This window comes from Henckelia pumila, chromosome 3, assembly GCF_033568475.1.
Source record: "Henckelia pumila isolate YLH828 chromosome 3, ASM3356847v2, whole genome shotgun sequence".
Lineage (NCBI taxonomy): Eukaryota > Viridiplantae > Streptophyta > Magnoliopsida > Lamiales > Gesneriaceae > Henckelia > Henckelia pumila.
In genome coordinates, this window is record NC_133122.1 from 172,637,589 (window position 1) to 172,656,920 (window position 19,332).

Genomic DNA, 19,332 nt, shown 5'->3' on the forward strand with positions numbered 1-19,332 from the left:
CTAGCTCTGTTTATTGTAATAATCATACAATAAGTTCTAGATTTATTCAGTTTTATTCCAAATTAAATACAAGTTGTACGAACTACATAGCAATTAGTACATTCCATTTGAAAATTTTAAAAGAACGACTAATTTGATTAGTTCGTAACTGGGAAAACATATTTCACTGAAACATCCATGAAAAGAGCATTTCTCAAATTCGAACATTACATAGTAGTCAAATGTGTGGCATAATTGTTTACCACAAAAGCAGTTGGTTTCAAAAGAACACAAGACAACACAAAATGCCTAGAGTACACTACAACCACATATCAAGTTCAAATATCACAACTGTTGATTCCACAAATGCCTCAAACCAAGTTCAATCCAGCAATGCTTTCGCTCGAACGTGTATGTCATCTCGAGGGAAATTCCATGCTCGAACCCTCTTCCAATAATCGCTTTCTCCTGCATATGTGTAGCGCAAAGTAGATTAATTTTTTAATAAAGTCTGTTACAAAATTTTACTAATAACAAAAAAAATGGAAACACAAATTTTTTAAGCAATTACAGCTACTATATAGGTTCTTTGCAACTGCGTCTGTTGTGTCCTCTCGTATGAAAATGACCACATGTTGACACACGTGTATTAACTTGCGACGGTATCCTCTTCGTCTTCCTACGACCGGGCTGACTACGCACACAAGGAGCTTGGATTATTTCGGATTCATCAACACATGCCTCACTCGTGTCAAAGGTTGGGATTGGGTTAATAATTCCTTTTGTAAGCCGCACGATACATCTCGATTTTGAAATACCTGTCACAAAAATCATATAATGACAGCGATTTCGACTCAATGGCAGAGCAGGCGTGCTTGCATGGAAGCTTATTGATCTGCCAAGCTCTATATGAAAAAGTTCTATCCGCTAAATCCACGGCAAATGATTTTTCACCATCAACAACCTCAAACTTCCAATTACACGAACGATGCACTCTTAATGTTCTTGATTCGATATATACGCTTGAAACAGACTTTTCTTTTCTTGGACTTAATTCCTTATTCATGGATAAAGTTGATTCACACCGTTGGTGCATCATGCTCATTATCTGCACGCGTATCTGATCCACCATACCAACAATAGGCAGATGACGAGCTGGCCTAACCCAACTATTCCAACACTCGACAATATTATTATTTATAACACCCCATCTGTTACCAACAAACAACGCATTCGCCCAACTCTGTAGATCAGAATTTAGAATAAACCCTCTAGCAAGTGGCATTGACTCGAATATACTGTTTATATGTTGTTCATATTCTTGGAAGGACGGAGCATACGTAGCTTTCTTGAATACCGAAGACCAATATTTTTTGTTATGTCTGGGATAACTTCTCAACACCTAAAATGAAGAAAAACAATTTACATTCAGCTTAAAATAATAAAATAGTATGAAAATTTTACAATACAATTGGTCAAGGATACGTGATTTAGAATTTACCTGTTTTACAAAATTATCCACTAAATGTCTCAAACAATAAGCATGGCCACTCCCAGAAAATAGTTGATTCACTGCCTTGATAAAACTAGGATGTCTTTCTGAAAAAAATGTGAACTCGTCGAATGGAATTCATTGATGGGAAAGGAGCACACTTCTCAAATGATAACAAAACCAATCTCAGTTCACATCATTCTCAGCATCTACTACGGCATAGGCAATTATGAAAAGATCATCGTTTGTATCTTTTGACACAGCAACTAAGATACATCCTTTATACTTATTCTTTATATGAGTACCATCCAAAAAAATCAATGGCCTACAACCACTAACAAAACCAACAGCACATGCATGAAAACAAATGAACAACCTTATGAATTTTTTGGTCAAAGGATCAATCTCACACTCAACAATACTATCGGGATTAGTCTTTTTAACAGAACTACAGTACCATCGTAATCTATCATAGCATCCTTCATCTGTGCCATGAATATCATGCATCACCAACTTTTTACCCTTCCAAACTTTGCGGTATTCTAACTCTACCCCAAATTCTCTTTGTAAGTCCTGCTGCATTGTACAAAGACGATAAGAGGGCTCTCCTCTCAATTTTTCTTTCACAACATCCGCTATCCAATACGCATCAGCTCTAGGATGCCCTCTACTACGTAGATTGTTCTCACCACAACTATGCTTCAACATACATTTTCGGATGCCAAAAATATTGTCTGATTTATGTTTCGAACCATAAATTCTCCATTCACAGCTCTTCCCAGTACAAATGACAATAACCTTCTCACTGTCATTTTTAACATACACAAATGAACGTCTGGTAGCAACAGAATAGTTTTTCAAACATTTTCTAAATTCAGAAGCACCCTCGAATATTTGTCCTACACCACGAATGCAATTAACCCAGACATCTATGGTATTGGAGCAAGGGGCCTTTTCAACCTCGTTATCACTCCTCGACTGCGTGTCTTCCTCATCAACCCTTACCAGTTTAATATACAATTAATAATATGAAAAAAAAACAAAAACTACAAGAACAAATATAAAATATCTGCCAGATTTGTATTTGTTTCAAATAAATAACGAATTGATAATGTATAAGAACTAATCTACAATATTTAACCCTTCGTTTTTAATTTGTTAAACATGGTACTAAAATATTATCAAAACAGAAGTACGAAATTGTGTTTAATAATAAATAAATGTAATATTTTACCTCCCATCATTCAATTTGTCGAGGTGTTTGGTTTTTTTCTCTGCCCTCAATTCAATTGTCGTAAGCTTTACACACATATGAAGATGAATCATATTAAGGACATCATCATCATCGTTCAAAGACACAAGCATCTTATGCAATGGAGCTACGTAGTGAAGAATCATGGATTTCGGAGATATTTCTGCACATTTTTTGCCTAGACTCATAAAAATATCCATCAAGCTACAACTGAAACGATCCTAACTTCTAACTTTTAAATAAATAAAGAAAATACGGAAAAATTAAAAAAAAAAATTTGGCATGACCTATTTGTTTGAATAATAACTACCTGTCTCAAACAGCAATTTAAAATAAACCTCAACCCGAGGTAACCATCCCACAAAGCATACATAAACAGCAACTAATTCGACACCAGACGAAAATCCTAAAAATAGAGTTTACATGCCAAACGTAATTGCAGGGAATAACACATCCTGCTACTGAAAAAAAGAAAACAACATACGACAGTGAATATTTATTACAATGACATAATGCGGAAGGAAAAGAGCGGCAACGGTCAGGGTGTGCCACCGAATACCTACGGGCCCTGGAAATCCTGCCTCGCAGCCTCATCTGCATACTCCCCTGCACCAAGCATAGTAGTGAGCCTAAAAGTCCAGCAAGATTTAAATAATACAACAAGGGTTCAAAATAATGCATAATACTAAAAATAGTGCTCAATAGACTAATGAATCTCGCGCGAAAGGAATAAAGTCTAGACATGCCCGAAGTAAGAACAATAGCAACATGCGATGGAAAACACATTCATGAAACATTTATCCTTTACTTTAACTTTTCACTTAGTTCCTCGATTGTGACTATGGTTTTGATCGATCAATGGGTATAGTATACAATGTCGGAAACGAAACCGAGTTCTTCTCGGTCCCACATTGCCCCTCTTATTTGGTAGGGAAGTCGAAATTTCTTCCAACCCCGATCTACACTTCTAAATTTGGTAGGGAAGTCGGGATGTCTCCCGACCCCGATCTACACGTCTCAATTTGGCAAGTGACCCAGGGCATCCCCTGACCCATCATTGCACGTCTAAGTCACAATAAATTCACTTCATTCTTTAACCTTTTCCATTCATTTAACATTTCTCAATTCAACATTTACCTTTACAAACATTCTTTTAATACAAGACTTCGGGACTAAAATCTTAAGTGAATTTGAAATCACACACGCGAATAAATGGCGTTGAATAAGGTAAACGAAGCAAACTCAAAAGGTGGCACATAAAAAAATCTTTATGGATGATTGGAGTGTAGGGGAGCAACCTTGGCTTAAGGCTTACTCCTCTTTTTTTTACTTAAGTTTGCGCTCACAAGGGCCTAACTCGAGCGGTCAATCTATAAAATTCATAACTCATCCTATATTAATCCAAAAGACTTCTCGTTCGAACCGACACCTCAAACACACCTTAAAATTATCTAATAATCAGTATTTACATTTTTATAATGGACCAAACAAACTCAAAAACTTAGACACCCGGACAGCCCGTAAATGAGGGAAAAATCTGCTCTCGTCACTCTAACTTAAAACGTACATAACTCAATTGATTTTTATCCGAAATAGACCCAATTTATACCGACACGATCCTAACATCCTATATTTTAAGAAAATCAGGGGTAGCCCTTTCCAGGCCTCTAAAACCAAACTCACCAGAACTGTTTTCCAAGACATGACGCAACGGTAAAAATTTTGTTTTGGCACTCTTAAGGATATGGCTTATCAAATTCACTCCTCATGCCCTAACACGCCTAAAACACATCCAAGAAACTTGTAAGCATCCCTAAATAACCAGCTAGGGCCTTTGGACAAGACTCTAACTCGACTCTACCTAACTCCTCCTTTTTGACCGAAGCACTTAACTCAACGCCTTCAAAACACTACTAGCTAACAACCCAACCAAAACTCTAACAACCAGCCCCGTAATCCACCCAAAACTCAATCAAGACACATGTTTAAGACCCATGAACACTCCATGGACAGCCCCTCCACTCCTTTCATCAATTTCTTCCAAAACCTCTATTCAAACGCCACAATCTCCATACATTCGCATCATTTCAAAACACATGAATGATAAGACTTGCATAACACCAAGAGAGGCTTAAAATCAATCAAATACCCATGAAAATTAGTTGAAAAATATCATACTACAATCTGATTTTTCAATAACATCACCAACGTTTCATTGGATGCAAGTAAATCACCATTACAAGACCAATATGCAAGCTAGCCATCAAATATGCACGAAATAAATCCCAAGCCCCGAACCCCTGCTGAAACCGAACACAACCACACACACATTACACTAAAAATCTGCCAAAAACCGAAATTACAAGAGAGGTTCAAGAAACTTATAACCTATGCTTGGGTTTTTAAAAGTAGAAAAGAATTCTTGCCTCAACTAGCAATCAAACCAAGAAATAGGGAAGAAATGGAGAGAACACGGCTGCTAAGCCACGTCCAGCTGCTGCTGAAGCTCTCCAAGGTGGCTCCGGGGCGGTTGCATGGCGGCTGGATGGCAAGGGAGGTGGAGGAGTGGGCGGCCGTGAGCTCCAAGGGGAAGAAGTGGTGAAGGCGTGAGAAAATGGGGAGGAGAAAGAGAAGGCGTGAAGGAGAGGAAAGTATGAAGTGGGAGTCGACTAGATTAGGATTTAAAGTGTTAGGGTTTAAGTTTGGGTGTGATATAATATGCGTATGTATGTATATGTGTGAGTGTGTGAGAGTAGAATTAGTCAAAAGGTGCTTTTTGACTAAGTAAAAGTGCTAGAATTGATTTTAAAATTTTTGTTTTAGAATTCCCTCTAATTTAAATATCTAAGTCTAGAACCTTAAATTTTAAATGCCAAGAATGGAATTTCACTTGTCCGGATTCAAAAAGGCTAAATTGGGGAAATTTAAAGAATTACGCGCGAAAATGCGCTTACGCGATTTTTTTCTTGAATGGAAAAATCTAAAATAAAGATTTCATTTTATTTCTTCACCTCTCATGAATTATAGGCCACCTAAATTTAAAAATGAGGGATTTTCCTGCCGTGTTCGCCTTTGCCGCGCGCCGAAGCCGAAAGTCACCAATACAAGAAATTTAAGCAATTAAACTTAAATATCAATACAATTAAATTATAAAGAAATTTAAATCATTTAAATCACCATGAATTTTAAAAGTATAAATATTAAAGCTATTTTAGACATGGAATTTAAATTACGGAACTTTGGCGTCACATTAACAAATAGAAATTTGAAGGAATTTAAACACTAACATAGAAATAAAAATCAATACTTTAGTTATTTTGATGTCACAATGTTAAATAAAATATTTTAATAATAAAAAAGCGATTAAAATAATCTAAATAAACTAAACGATTGCTTAAAAGTCATTTAAATAAAATACACAAGTGGAATAAAATCTTTAAAACGACTTAAACAATTGAAAGCATTTAAATAAATAAGCTAGACACTTAAAATGATTTAAAATAACTAATCGCTAAACTTAAGTTATTTAAAATAAATAAGTTGGACCATCCAAAAATATTTAAATAAATAAGCTTAACAGTTAAAATCATTTAATTAACCATCCAATAAACTTAAATCATTTTAAATAAATGAGTGAAACAATTAGGATCATTTAAACGAATAAACTAAATGATTAAAATCATTTAATTAAGCAAACTGAAACCTTTAAAATATTTAAAACAAATAAGTTGCACAATAAAAATCATTTTGGCAATTAAACTTAAGCAATTAAAAGTATTAATTAAATAGTTAGTACAATAAAAACATTTAAATAAATTATTAATATTTAATTAACAAATAATTAAGATAAAAAATTTTAAATCGATTAAGCTTAAAAATAATAATCATAATATTTATTTAATTTAATGCATGCGATTTAATAGATTGGATTTTAGGTGCTACAATTTATTCCCTCCTTAAATGGAATTTCGTCCTCGAAATTCAAAACTTACTAACCAGGTTCGAATATCTTAGACCATAATAACACTAAATCTTCTTATCTCGCAGCCACAAGAGTTGACGCTAATTAGCTTTCGATGCGCAATCTGATACTTATTAATATCTATATATCACCAAGGATTTGGCTAACTCTCACTGTCCTATAAATTTTTAGTTCTTATTTGCTATCGAGTGATTTTATTCAAACTTAAATTTTATCACTGCACCAAATTACTTTGATCTAAATTGCAACCTACGAACGTCATCCTATTGCAACTCATAAGTTCCACAACCTGTAAATTCTTAGACCTTTAAGTTCTTGCACAACTTACATTTCTCTAATCTTATATCCTTCGTTATTGATCAATTATGCTCCATACAACCAATAAATAATTTATGTCGACTTCGACCATATCTTAAAAACTTTCTAACAACAAAGATATGCTTAATGTCTATTTATCAATTAAACTTAACTCATATAATATACAACTTGAGCTCTTAAGAAATTCACAAGTTCACAAAATACTTAGCAACTAACACTAAACTTTTCTAAATAGGATAGCTAAAGGAGTATTCAATTCTAACTCATTAGACCTCAAGATATGAGATAGATCTGACCCATTTCAATATATATATATATATATATATATATATATATATATATACGGTAGCGTTCGCCTGCTTGGGCGCCAGCCTACGTGGCGCCCAAGTACATATTAATTTTTTTTTATTTGTCACGTGGCTGTCTTATTTCTCCTCTTTCACAGGCTTCATCTTCTGACAAAAGCCCCAAATACAACGCAAACCCTATTACCCCTCCTTCACGTCTGCAAATGGAACAAACGCAGATCCGGCGACCGAATCTCACGAAAATCGGGTATTTGGTTTCCCTCGTAAGGCCGACAAAAAACAGTCGTTACGCCTTAAGATTAGTTCATATTTCCCCGTTCATCTGAAATATTCTCCTCTCGCTCTTTTCTTTCGTTTCTTCTTCTTCCGGCCGCGCCTCTCACTCAGCTGCCCCGAAGCATGTGATTGTTTATTATCTTTCTTGAACAAATATTCAAGATTTGTGGATTAATAAATTTTGTTTATTTTAAGTTGGGGATTTGTGATAGTTTATTGTGTTTTTCCGTATTTGTGCAGGTGAGAAGAAGCTTTCGAAGGTAATAGTGCCGGACAAGTGGAAAAACGGGTTCGATTCTCTTTTCTTGAGCACTTCTTCCTGATTTTTCTGTATAATTGTAACAAGCTGCTCTCCAAGACAGCCTCGGCTTTGTAAGGATTTGTTGCGGTTGAATATCGGAAATTTGTTGTTATTATTACCAAAAAGCATTTACAGTTCTTTTTCTTGAAATATTATTGCTAATTGAATTTAAGTCTTGAAGATTTACGGTCAGTGGGTGCATAATATAGAATGTGTTTCTTTCTTGGAATATATACATATTTTCTTTAAATATTTAGATTCCAGATCAGTTGTTAGTAACTGCGGTATAACAACATTCTTTCAATCGAATTCTCTGTTTGAGATGTGTTTCCTTTTATGTTTTGTAGTCTCAGATTTGGCAATTTCTGTCGGTTACAGAAGATTTGTCTATGAAGGAAATATGGTGCGGGTTATCAGCTTGATCATCGGGACGAACCACATTGTAGTAGTGTAGGTGCAGCATACACACCATAAAAAGCGATTAGAGAGCATCATAATACATATGAAAAAGGATTGAATTGTAGTTGTATTTTGTCATGTTTGTACGGCGTTTGTTCTGGTTATGGCCTTGTAGTTGAAGAATTCAGTTTGTTAACATACATATACAACGGGTTTGTATCCTCTTGGACCATTCTTTTTATGTGTTTTGTAAAGCCTTGTTATCAGATTTATACATGTACAGCCATATTTTGCTGCACTACTGTTTTTTTGCATTTTTTTTCTTAGCATTCTGAGTTCTGGTTGTACTTGTTCATCCATACCTTACTTCTCATTTCTCAAGACCAAAGTTGTTTAATTAGTCAAATTGTTATTTTATACATTTCGAGGAATGACATATTTTATATGTATATCTTTTACACAAATAAATAATTATATCTTATGCTTTATATTTTAATTAAGACTGTAGGCTAAAATAATTTTGCAATTTCCTTAAATTGATGCAGCCCATGAGAATTAAGACCATAAAAACCAAAAAAAGACTTAACTAAAAAAAAAAATTTATACAACAGACAATACATTTGCAAATTCCAAATGTGCTAAAGACAGAAGCGCACATAAACCAAACAAGATATAAATAACATCGATCATCTCTCAGATTAATTAATAGATAGAATAGGGAAACAATTCAGTCATACAATGCCATAAATAGAACAGGGGCATCAATTTTTCCAACATTAACAGTTATATAATAAAATTCAAACTAGGAAACAACTTAAAATAATATTTCTAATTATCTTTGCTAATTCTTAGTGCTTTCAAATTCACTTCTACCATAGAGACAATTCTCTTGATTTCATCTAGGTTCTGTTGTATTTCCTCCAACTTAGCCATATTCACTTCAGTCCTTACAGTAGAAGTTGAGTGTGAACTTTGGTTTAGTCCGAAAGGATGCTTGAGTCCCTGAACTTGAAGATGCATGTGAACTTTGGTTTCCTGTAGTCCGGAACGGTGCTCCAGTCCTTGAACTCGAAATTGCATGTGAACTTTGGTTTTCAGTAGTCCGGAAGGATGCTTGAGTCCCTGAACTTGAAGATGCATGTGAACTTTGGTTCCCTGTAGTCCGGAACGGTCCTCCAGTCCTTGAACTCGGAATTGAATGCGAACTTTGGTTTCTTGTATTCCGGAATGTATTCGATGCAGAATTTCTCACCATATATGCACGATAAACTTTTTCTGCTTCCTCTCTACTGTCAAAGGAGTCATGGACAGCATAGCTATATCCAAGAACTTGGTCGCTTGCTTCTGCCCATGTGTCATAAAGACCTGGCTCATGTCCAACGAATACAACGTATGTTCTTCCCTAGAATGAAAAACTAATCACAAACAATTTTATAATCTTGAATATATAAAATATTATAACTATACATACAATATCATAAAATAAATTAAAACACACCATTTCAAAATATTAAGAATCTCTGTTTTCAACTCTCCTGCAAAAGATTCAATGAACTCTCATAAGATTGAATCTGATAGTATATAATGACTTACAAACACAATTAATCTACAAACACAATCAATCTACAAACCCTCAAATGAAATCTTGAAACTGCTCCTTAAAACATCACTCCAAAATAGAGATGAAGTTTTATTTGTTAACACAAACTAAAATCTTGGACTCACATATACCGACCAAAGTGCAGCCTAAAAGACAGGAGGGAATGCAGGTTACCAAGGTTGTATTGCCTGAAGGTAAATATGTTGATTAAAACTAAACTAACCGACATGTGCATGCATACAAACGAGAAAGACAATAGATTTGTTGGTAATTATTGGCTAAGTTAATGTTTCCATTAAGATTCAAGTCCTTGTATCCAATTGTCTGTTCATATCTCTAGAATTCAACAATTACATGCATCATTTCTCAACTCTCAAGTACCAATATAATGTCAGAGTAACAGTCACATAAGTTCTTCCAAACACAAAAGAACCACAGCTTCACAGTCAGAAAAATTGTATCATACTTTTTAGAAAAACACTGAAAAAACAATTTCCATCACCAAATCGAAATCAAATTCTACCACCAGATAACTCTTGCAAAATTTTAATAAACAAGATAAATTCCAAGAAAGAACCACATTCTATATTAGGCACCCACTGACCGTAAATCTTCAAGACTTAAATTCAATTAGCAATAATATTTCAAGAAAAAGGACTGTAAATGCTTTTTGGTAATAATAACAACAAATTTCCGATATTCAACCGCAACAAATCCTTACAAAGCCGAGGCTGTCTTGGAGAGCAGCTTGTTACAATTATACAGGAAAATCAGGAAGAAGTGCTCAAGAAAAGAGAACCGAACCCGTTTTTCCACTTGTCCGGCACTATTACCTTCGAAAGCTTCTTCTCACCTGCACAAATACAGGCAAACACAATAAACTATCACAAATCCCCAACTTAAAATAAACAAAATTTATTAATCCACAAATCTTGAATATTTGTTCAAGAAAGATAATAAACAATCACATGCTTCGGGGCAGCTGAGTGAGAGGCGCGGCCGGAAGAAGAAGAAACGAAAGAAAAGAGCGAGAGGAGAATATTTCAGATAAACGGGGAAATTTGAACTAATCTTAAAACCAAATACCCGATTTTCGTGAGATTCGATCGCCAGATCTGCGTTTGTTCCATTTGCAGACGTGAAGGAGGGGTAATAGGGTTTGCGTTGTATTTGGGGCTTTTGTCAGAAGATGAAGCCTGTGAAAGAGGAGAAATAAGACAGCCACGTGATAAATAAAAAAAAATTAATATGTACTTGGGCGCCACGTAGGCTGGATCTAACACAATCTTTGATAAGAAAATATAACCATAAAATGCACTGTTGTTCAGTCCCAAGTTAATAACCGATAACATATAGAATCCAAATAGGTGACTAAACAGATCCCAATTATCCACTCACCAATTTATACGTTCATCTCTGGCATCTTTGATTTTACTGATAGTTCAACTCTTGATTAAAATTTCCCAACAGATTTAACCATCTTTTCTATCCCAGACGCAACGACTAAGAAATCCATAATTACACTTCAAGTCAAAGTATATTATGAGCTATATATTAATCTCTTATGGAACTAGATCGTCTCTAAGTACCAAATAATTCTCACGTATCTCCTGAAGACATACCTCAAATCCCTAGTTCAACTTGACAGCAAGTCTGAAAATCCAAAAATTTCCAAATTATTATATATACAACCTGAATTCATAATTCAAGAATTTAGTATACAGTTGGACACCTCGAAGAGCTTGTAACCTGATCGAAAAGGCTTTCTAATTGATCCTCCAGTACCTTAGTATTTTCCCAATAAATAAATCTACAACATATTCAGAAAAACTACCTGAATGTTCTATTCAGCATTCTATTCCCATAGTTGGTGCATTAGTCTTACAGGTCGACAATCACAAAGTTTTAGAATGCAAATGTAAAGTACTCGAAAGTATTCTAGGGGCAGCTCTAATTCCTATCTCGCAACTGTTCACCCATTCAGCTCACCAAAATCCTCTATTTACTCTTAACGATCCTGTTTAAAATTCGAAACAACCCATTCAATTAATTTACTACCTAGTAGTCTACTCGCTAGAACTAGATATAATTGATAGTCGCAACTCCTAGGATCACAACTATAACTTAGGATTTTATCTAGTATAAATGCTAAATTCCAATCAGTCCAAAAGCTTACTAAGCGGCTACGAGCCAATTCTCTACATAAAAATTTGAAATAATAGTTGAAATTATGATCCACCCAAATCCTCATCATGATGGATCATGAAAGGAAACAGACATACAAGTAATGCTTCTTAATTTGAAATGAAATAATGCAAGCATTACAACAAACGAGCTGAAAATAAAAATCTAGATAAGTGAAAATAACTCACTCATAATTCAATTCTAGGGGTGAATGAATAATAATGGAGGCTCCATGAATAATGAATATGGGCCAACAGGATCCAGGTCTCGTAATCATTTATCCGTGAGTAATGAAATGATGTTCAAACAATCAAAGCACAATTAAGAGCAATCTGTGTGACTTCAGTCGAAAGAAGTCTACACAAGTTATTAATCAGGGAAAAACAACGGTCTCAAATTAAAATCAGATGTCAGTCATACAACATGAGTAGATTATCAAAAAGAAAGACAGTGAATCTTACTCACATCAACATGTAGCTCTAGTACCGAATAAAATTTCAAAAAGTATGAAACATTAACAAGATTTTACTATGAAGTTCAACTATTGCCAAAGTGGCAGAATTTAACGCTGATTAATGTCATACAAATCCATAAATGATGAAATCAAGGATAAGAAAGAAAATTTCGAATACTCAAAAGTATATGTTGCAATGGATACAAGAACGATTGAAGAATAAGAAAATAATGATAGGAATAATAGTTCACAAAATTGAAAGGCTCATAGTAACCGACTCACTAATCATCGAAATCATATTTGCCCAAATAACAAAAGAAAAACTCAAACTACCCATAATAATATAAAAAAATTACGCATCCCAAGTCTTCACACGAGTTTGATTCATAAACTTAATACATCTTTCAATTTCTAATCAAACTATTCACTTAGTTTAATCCGACTAAATCTCATCCCTAAGAGAATAAATTACGACAAGGACGGATCAAATAAATACCTCCTAATACACAAGTTAAATATCTCCGACAAATTTCTATAATCTCACCAAATATTGTTAACACAACCTAATAAATCAAACAACAACCATGTACTGTCCAAAACTAGAAGGAATATTAGTACACCAACTCCGTTTAACTTGAAACCGCATGCTATAAAAATAAACATTTGAATGATACTCTTTGAACAACTAAAACAAATTTTTAAACGAAAAATAAACACTAAACTACGCACTTAAACAAATTAAACTTCTAGTTTTGAAAATATTTTATAAAGGATGACATCAAAACATTTAAAGTATCAATTCAGGCATGACTAACATATAAAATTCTTTAAAAACTTACAGACTTTGAGGCGAGATCTCCCGAGTCCCAGAGTTCGGAGGTAGGCACATCTCACGCCCAATGACCGTGCTTTGATACCAACTGAAACGACCCTAACTTCTAACTTTTAAATAAATAAAGAAAATACGGAAAAATTTAAAAAAAAATTCGGCATGACCTATTTGTTTGAATAATAACCCACCTGTCTCAAACAGCAATTTAAAATAAACCTTAACCCGAGGTAACCATCCCACAAAGCATACATAAACAGCAACTAATTCGACACCAGACGAAAATCCTAAAAATAGAGTTTACATGCCAAACGTAATTGCAGGGAATAACACATCCTGCTACTGAAAAAAAAGAAAACGACATATGACAGCGAATATTTATTACAATGACATAATGCGGAAGGAAAAGAGCGGCAACGGTCAGGGTGTGCCACCGAACACCTACGGGCCCTGGAAATCCTGCCTCACAGCCTCGTCTGCATACTCACCTGCACCAAGTATAGTAGTGAGCCTAAAAGCCCAACAAGATTTAAATAATACAACAAGGGTTCAAAATAATGCATAATACTAAAAATAGTGCTCAATAGATTAATGAATCTCGCGCGAAAGAAATAAAGTCAAGACATGTCCGAAGTAAGAACAATAGCAACATGCGATGGAAAACACATTCATGAAACATTTATCCTTTAATTTAACTTTTCACTTAGTTCCTCGATTGTGACTATGGTTTTTATCGATCAATGACTATAGTTGTGGGAACCTCGGGTTGCTAATCTCATCTTAGGGCAATAAATGATTAATTAGAAGCGATCATATCATTTCAATATAAAGACAATTATGATTTTCTTATCATCTAAACGCAAAATATTGTCTCTATATCTATCAGATAGCTGTCACAAGAATTATGGTAATCAAATGGCAAATAATCAATCAATTAGTACCGAATCTAGTACTATAGTTCTGAGCATATCCTCGGAAATCTGGAAAATCACATCTGATAGTCCACTAATCAAAGGATGGTATAATGAAATCTCATACAACCAAACACTAAGAACATCTGACAATCAGTGCCACAATCTAGAAAACAAATCTAAAGTCTCTATGTCGACAATAGATTTCAATAGTTTCTGTAATCTGATCATCTTGCTAAATGCATGACAAGTATCTTTTATGTTTGTATCATATCTAATACAATATATTCATAAATCTGTCGAAATCTACTACACTCTAAACCGCAAAATCATGACGATTAAAGTAGATTCAAACTAAAGTCGTTCACAATCAATATTCTATTGCTTGATCTAAGATCAATGTTGCTTTCATCTTTCCAAACCAATCGATATTAGCTTGGATTGCAACAATTCTGATTGTATGAGTATCTGTCTAGCAACTCACGTATAAAAATTACAGATTTGTAATCACTCGATCAAGCATTCATCTATTTTTCTTCTTTCTATTTCCCAAGTACTAGCAAATTATGCAATCAACCCATAAATATTGTGGATACTTTGAATCTGAGTTTCTATCAATTACGAGCCAAATACTTCAAGATACACTGAATAGATACATCAAATAATCAATAATTCTCAAATTTCAATCAAAGAACCTCGCTCAAGGAAATGTCAGACAAAATCAAATATTCTGAATGACAGCGAGTTAAGCAAAGCAGACTCTAGCAAAAGAATAAGAGTCAATCAAAATCGATCGAGATCAAATAACACAACCTCATAATCGATATCAAGAAATTCAAGAATCATGATTTCTATGATGTAATAACTTCAGCAAAATTGAAGAGAAAGCTCAGAGAATTGAAGTCAGTATTACTTCAGTCAGCTATACAACTTACGAGAATCAGCAGTAAGATCGAATGCGATTTCGAGGACGAAATCATTCCTTAGAGGGGAGGAATCCTGTTGTGGGGACCTCGGGTGCTAATCTCATCTTAAAGGGCAAATTAACATTTAATCATAAAGGAATCACACTTGAACGAAATAAAATCAAAGACTGAATTTTTTTTAAAAAAAAAAATTCTGCTCACACACGGACCTTGGTCCGGCTTGCACGGACCATTGCACGGGGTCCGTGCAGCTTTTGGACAAGTGTTCGTGCCTTTGCAGAAATTGAAATCAAAAGGAGTTGCGGAACAGAGGACACACGGACCCTTACATGGAGGCTTACACGGGGTCTGTGCCTCCTTTTCTCAAAACATATTTGGGACAGAGTCGATCCGGAACCTTGCCCATGGCATGCACGGGGTCCGTGCCCTGCGCATAAAATCAATCAAATATCATCACCAATTCCAGCAGCATAAAACGTGAACATCAGCCCCTAAAAATCAGATTTCTGAAAAATCTTTCAAAAATCGGAAACATGTTCAAACGACGATCTTTTCTCAATCCGTCTTAGATATGCTATCATCGTATATGCTAGAACATGTTTATACAATCAAATCTTAATTCTAACAATATCATAAAATTCAAACATGGTAAAACTTCATAAAACTTACGTCAAAACGAAGTACTCGGAGCTGTGATCAAAAATATATGCTCAATCGAAAATTCTACCGGGCGGATCGAAAGATATCAGAGCTTAAAGAATCGAAAATGGCTTGGAACCCTTTCTCTCATCTCTCTCGGTTTCTTGGCTGGGAATCTGAATGAAATCCATTTCATTTCATATTTAAGGCCCTCGTGTGATTCCCACTTGCAAGGGAATTGCACTTTGACCCCTCAACTTTGGCATACTTGCAAATCCGTCCCCGAACAAGCGATTTAATTCAATTTCAATCCTAAATAATTTAAGAATATTAGAATTTAATTCTAAACTCTAAATATTCTCAAATTAAATATTCTCGCATTAAAATTAAATTATTTCGGACCTTATCGCATTTTAGTCCTTGAACTACTCAATATTTGCAAATTGGCCCTTGCTCGGATTTCATCCTCAAATTACATCTTTGATATTTATAATCTTGGAATTACATCTGAAGTTCCATAAATATCAATTGCAAATATTTTTTTAATCTTTTAATTTAAGAATTCCGGATATTAACATCTTAAAATCCGAACTCCTCAAATTATATATTTTTGACCCGAAATTAAAATCTCTAATTTCCATAAATACTCAAATTTATCTTTTCACTCTTATTCGGAATTTAAATCTTAAATTCCGTCATTAAGAACTTAATATTTTCGGGCCTTACAATAGTATACGATGCCGGCAACGAAACCGAGTTCTTCTCGGTCCCACATTATTTGGTAGAGAAGTCGAGATTTCTTCCAACCCCGATCTACACGTCTAAATTTGGTAGGGAAGCCGGGATGTCTTCCGACCCCGATCTACACGTCTCAATTTGGCAAGTGACCCAGGGCATCCCCTGACCCATCATTGCACGTCTAAGTCACAATCAATTCACTTCATTCTTTAACCTTTTCCATTCATTTAACATTTCTCAATTCAACATTTACCTTTACAAACATTCTTTTAATACAAGACTTCGCGACTAAAATCTTAAGTGAATTTGAAATCACACACGCGAATAAATGGCGTTGAATAAGGTAAACAAAGCAAACTCAAAAGGTGGCACATAAAAAAATCTTTATGGATGATTGGAGTGTAGGGGAGCACCCTTGGCTTAAGGCTTACTCCTTTTTTTTTTTTACTTAAGTTTGCGCTCACAAGGGCCTAACTCGAGCAGTCAATCTATAAAATCCATAACTCATCCTATATTAATCCAAAAGACTTTCCGTTCGAACCGACACCTCAAACACACCTTAAAATATTCTAATAACCAGTATTTACATTTTTATAATGGACCAAACAAACTCAAAAACTTAGACACCCGGACAGCCCGTAAACGATGGAAAAATCTGCTCTCGTCACTCTAACTTAAAACGTACATAACTCAATCGATTTTTATCCGAAATAAACCCAATTTATACCGACACGATCCTAACATCCTATACTTTAAGAAAATCAGAGGTAGCCCCTGTCCAGGCCTCTAAAACCAAACTCACCAGAACTGTTTTCCAAGACATGGCGCAATGGTAAAAATTTTGTTTTGGCACTCTTAAGGATATGGCTTACCAAATTCACTCCTCATGCCCTAACACCCCTAAAACCCATCCAAGAAACTTGTAAGCATCCCTAAATAATCAGCTAGGGCCCTTGGACAAGGCTCTAGCTCGACTCTACCTAACTCCTCCTTTTTGACCGAAGCACTTAACTCAACGCCTTCAAAACACTACTAGCTAACAACCCAACCAAAACTCTAACAACCAGCCCCGTAATCCATCCAAAACTCAATCAAGACACATGTTTAAGACCCATGAACACTCCATGGGCAGCCCCTCCACTCCTTTCATCCATTTCTTCCAAAACCTCCATTCAAACGCCACAATCTCCATACATTCGCATCATTTCAAAACACATGAATGATAAGACTTTCATAACACCAAGAGAGGCTTAAAATCAATCAAATACCCATGAAAATTAGTTGAAAAATATCATACTGCAATCTGATTTTTCAATAACATCACCAACGTTTCATTGGATGCAAGTAAATCACCATTACAAGACCAATATGCAAGCTAGCCATAAAATATGCACGAAATAAATCCCAAGCCCCGAACCCCTGCTGAAACCGAACACAACCACACACACATTACACTAAAAATCTGCCAAAAACCGAAATTACAAGAGAGGTTCAAGAAACTTATAACCTATGCTTGGGTTTTTAAAAGTAGAAAAGAATTCTTGCCTCAACTAGCAATCAAACCAAGAAATAGGGAAGAAATGGAGAGAACACGGCTGCTAAGCCACGTCCAGCTGCTGCTGAAGCTCTCCAAGGTGGCTCCGGGGCGGTTGCACGGCGGCTGGATGGCAAGGGAGGTGGAGGAGTGGGCGGCCGTGAGCTCCAAGGGGAAAAAGTGGGTGAAGGGGTGAGAAAATGGGGAGGAGAAAGAGAAGGCGTGAAGGAGAGGAAAGTATGAAGTGGGAGTCGACTAGATTAGGATTTAAAGTGTTAGGGTTTAAGTTTGGATGTGATATAATATGCGTATGTATGTATATGTGTGAGTGTGTGAGAGTAGAACTAGCCAAAAGATGCTTTTTGATCAAGTAAAAGTGTTAGAATTGATTTTAAAATTTTTGCTTGTAGAATTCCCTCTAATTTAAATATTTAAGTCTAAAACCTTAAATTTTAAATGCCAAGAATGGAATTTCACTTGCCCGAATTCAAAAAAGCTAAATTGGGGAAATTTAAAGAATTACGCGCGAAAATGCGCTTACGCGATTTTTTTCTTGAATGAAAAAATCTAAAATAAAGATTTTATTTTATTTCTTCACCTCTCATGAATTATAGGCCACCTAAATTTAAAAATGAGGGATTTTCCTGCCGTGTTGGCCTTTGCCGCGCGCCGAAGCCGGAAGTCACCAATACAAGAAATTTAAGCAATTAAACTTAAATATCAATACAATTAAATTATAAAAAAATTTAAATAATTTAAATCACCATGAATTTTAAAAGTATAAATATTAAAGTTATTTTAGACATGGAATTTAAATTACGGAACTTTGGCGTCACATTAACAAATAGAAATTTGAAGGAATTTAAACACTAACATAGAAATAAAAATCAATACTTTAGTTATTTTGATGTCACAATGTTAAATAAACTATTTTAATAATAAACAGAGCGATTAAAATAATCTAAATAAACTAAACGATTGCTTAAAAGTCATTTAAATAAAATACACAAGCGGAATAAAACATTACAATAAAGAACAATGAGAAATACCAGCTAATCTATCACAAAATTCCATAAAATGATTTGCATTCCCAGTAACAGACATATAAAATTGATATTGTAAGAAAATTTGTAAAATTATCGCAATGCCCCAAATTAAACGCAACCTCTAAAATCATGACAAAATCTCAAACAATTCCATAAATCATGGA

The 19,332-nt window shown here is 34.8% G+C and overlaps 2 protein-coding genes across 4 annotated transcripts; both read right to left on the reverse strand.

The window, feature by feature from the left end:
* Nucleotides 1-748: 748 nt before the first annotated feature.
* Nucleotides 749-2,836, reverse strand: LOC140889967 (uncharacterized). Its single transcript, XM_073297713.1, has 4 exons — nt 2,706-2,836; nt 1,667-2,471; nt 1,481-1,555; nt 749-1,381 (listed from the first exon to the last, which is right to left on the reverse strand). Exons 1-4 carry the CDS (start codon nt 2,834-2,836, stop codon nt 749-751), a joined length of 1,644 nt encoding a protein of 547 aa, XP_073153814.1.
* Nucleotides 2,837-9,004: 6,168 nt separating this feature from the next.
* On the reverse strand, nt 9,005-18,372 carry LOC140890458 (uncharacterized). 3 transcript variants are annotated; one of them, XM_073298245.1, is made up of 5 exons: nt 18,134-18,372; nt 13,385-13,862; nt 10,994-11,103; nt 10,712-10,760; nt 9,005-9,709 (listed from the first exon to the last, which is right to left on the reverse strand). In XM_073298245.1, the coding sequence occupies exons 2-5, from the start codon at nt 13,432-13,434 to the stop codon at nt 9,556-9,558; spliced, it is 363 nt and encodes a 120-aa protein (XP_073154346.1). In that variant the 5' UTR covers nt 13,435-13,862; nt 18,134-18,372; the 3' UTR covers nt 9,005-9,555. The 3 variants fall into 3 exon arrangements, 2 of the variants coding, with proteins under 2 accessions (XP_073154346.1, XP_073154347.1); XM_073298246.1 differs by lacking the exon at nt 9,005-9,709 and adding an exon at nt 9,740-10,053; XR_012152189.1 differs by lacking the exon at nt 13,385-13,862.
* Nucleotides 18,373-19,332: the final 960 nt, after the last annotated feature.

Coding starts and splice junctions, on each gene's coding strand:
- LOC140890458 (XM_073298245.1), bottom strand. CDS start 13,434: ATGTGCCTACCTCCGAACTCTGGGACTCGGGAGATCTCGCCTCAAAGT. Junction 11,104..13,384: donor GAGATCTCGCCTCAAAGTCT/GTAAGTTTTTAA, acceptor CCTCTTTCACAG/GCTTCATCTTCTGACAAAAG. Junction 10,761..10,993: donor TCGAATCTCACGAAAATCGG/GTATTTGGTTTT, acceptor GTATTTGTGCAG/GTGAGAAGAAGCTTTCGAAG.
- LOC140889967 (XM_073297713.1), bottom strand. CDS start 2,836: ATGCTTGTGTCTTTGAACGATGATGATGATGTCCTTAATATGATTCAT. Junction 2,472..2,705: donor GACAAATTGAATGATGGGAG/GTAAAATATTAC, acceptor TAAACTGGTAAG/GGTTGATGAGGAAGACACGC. Junction 1,382..1,480: donor TGGATAATTTTGTAAAACAG/GTAAATTCTAAA, acceptor TCTTCATTTTAG/GTGTTGAGAAGTTATCCCAG.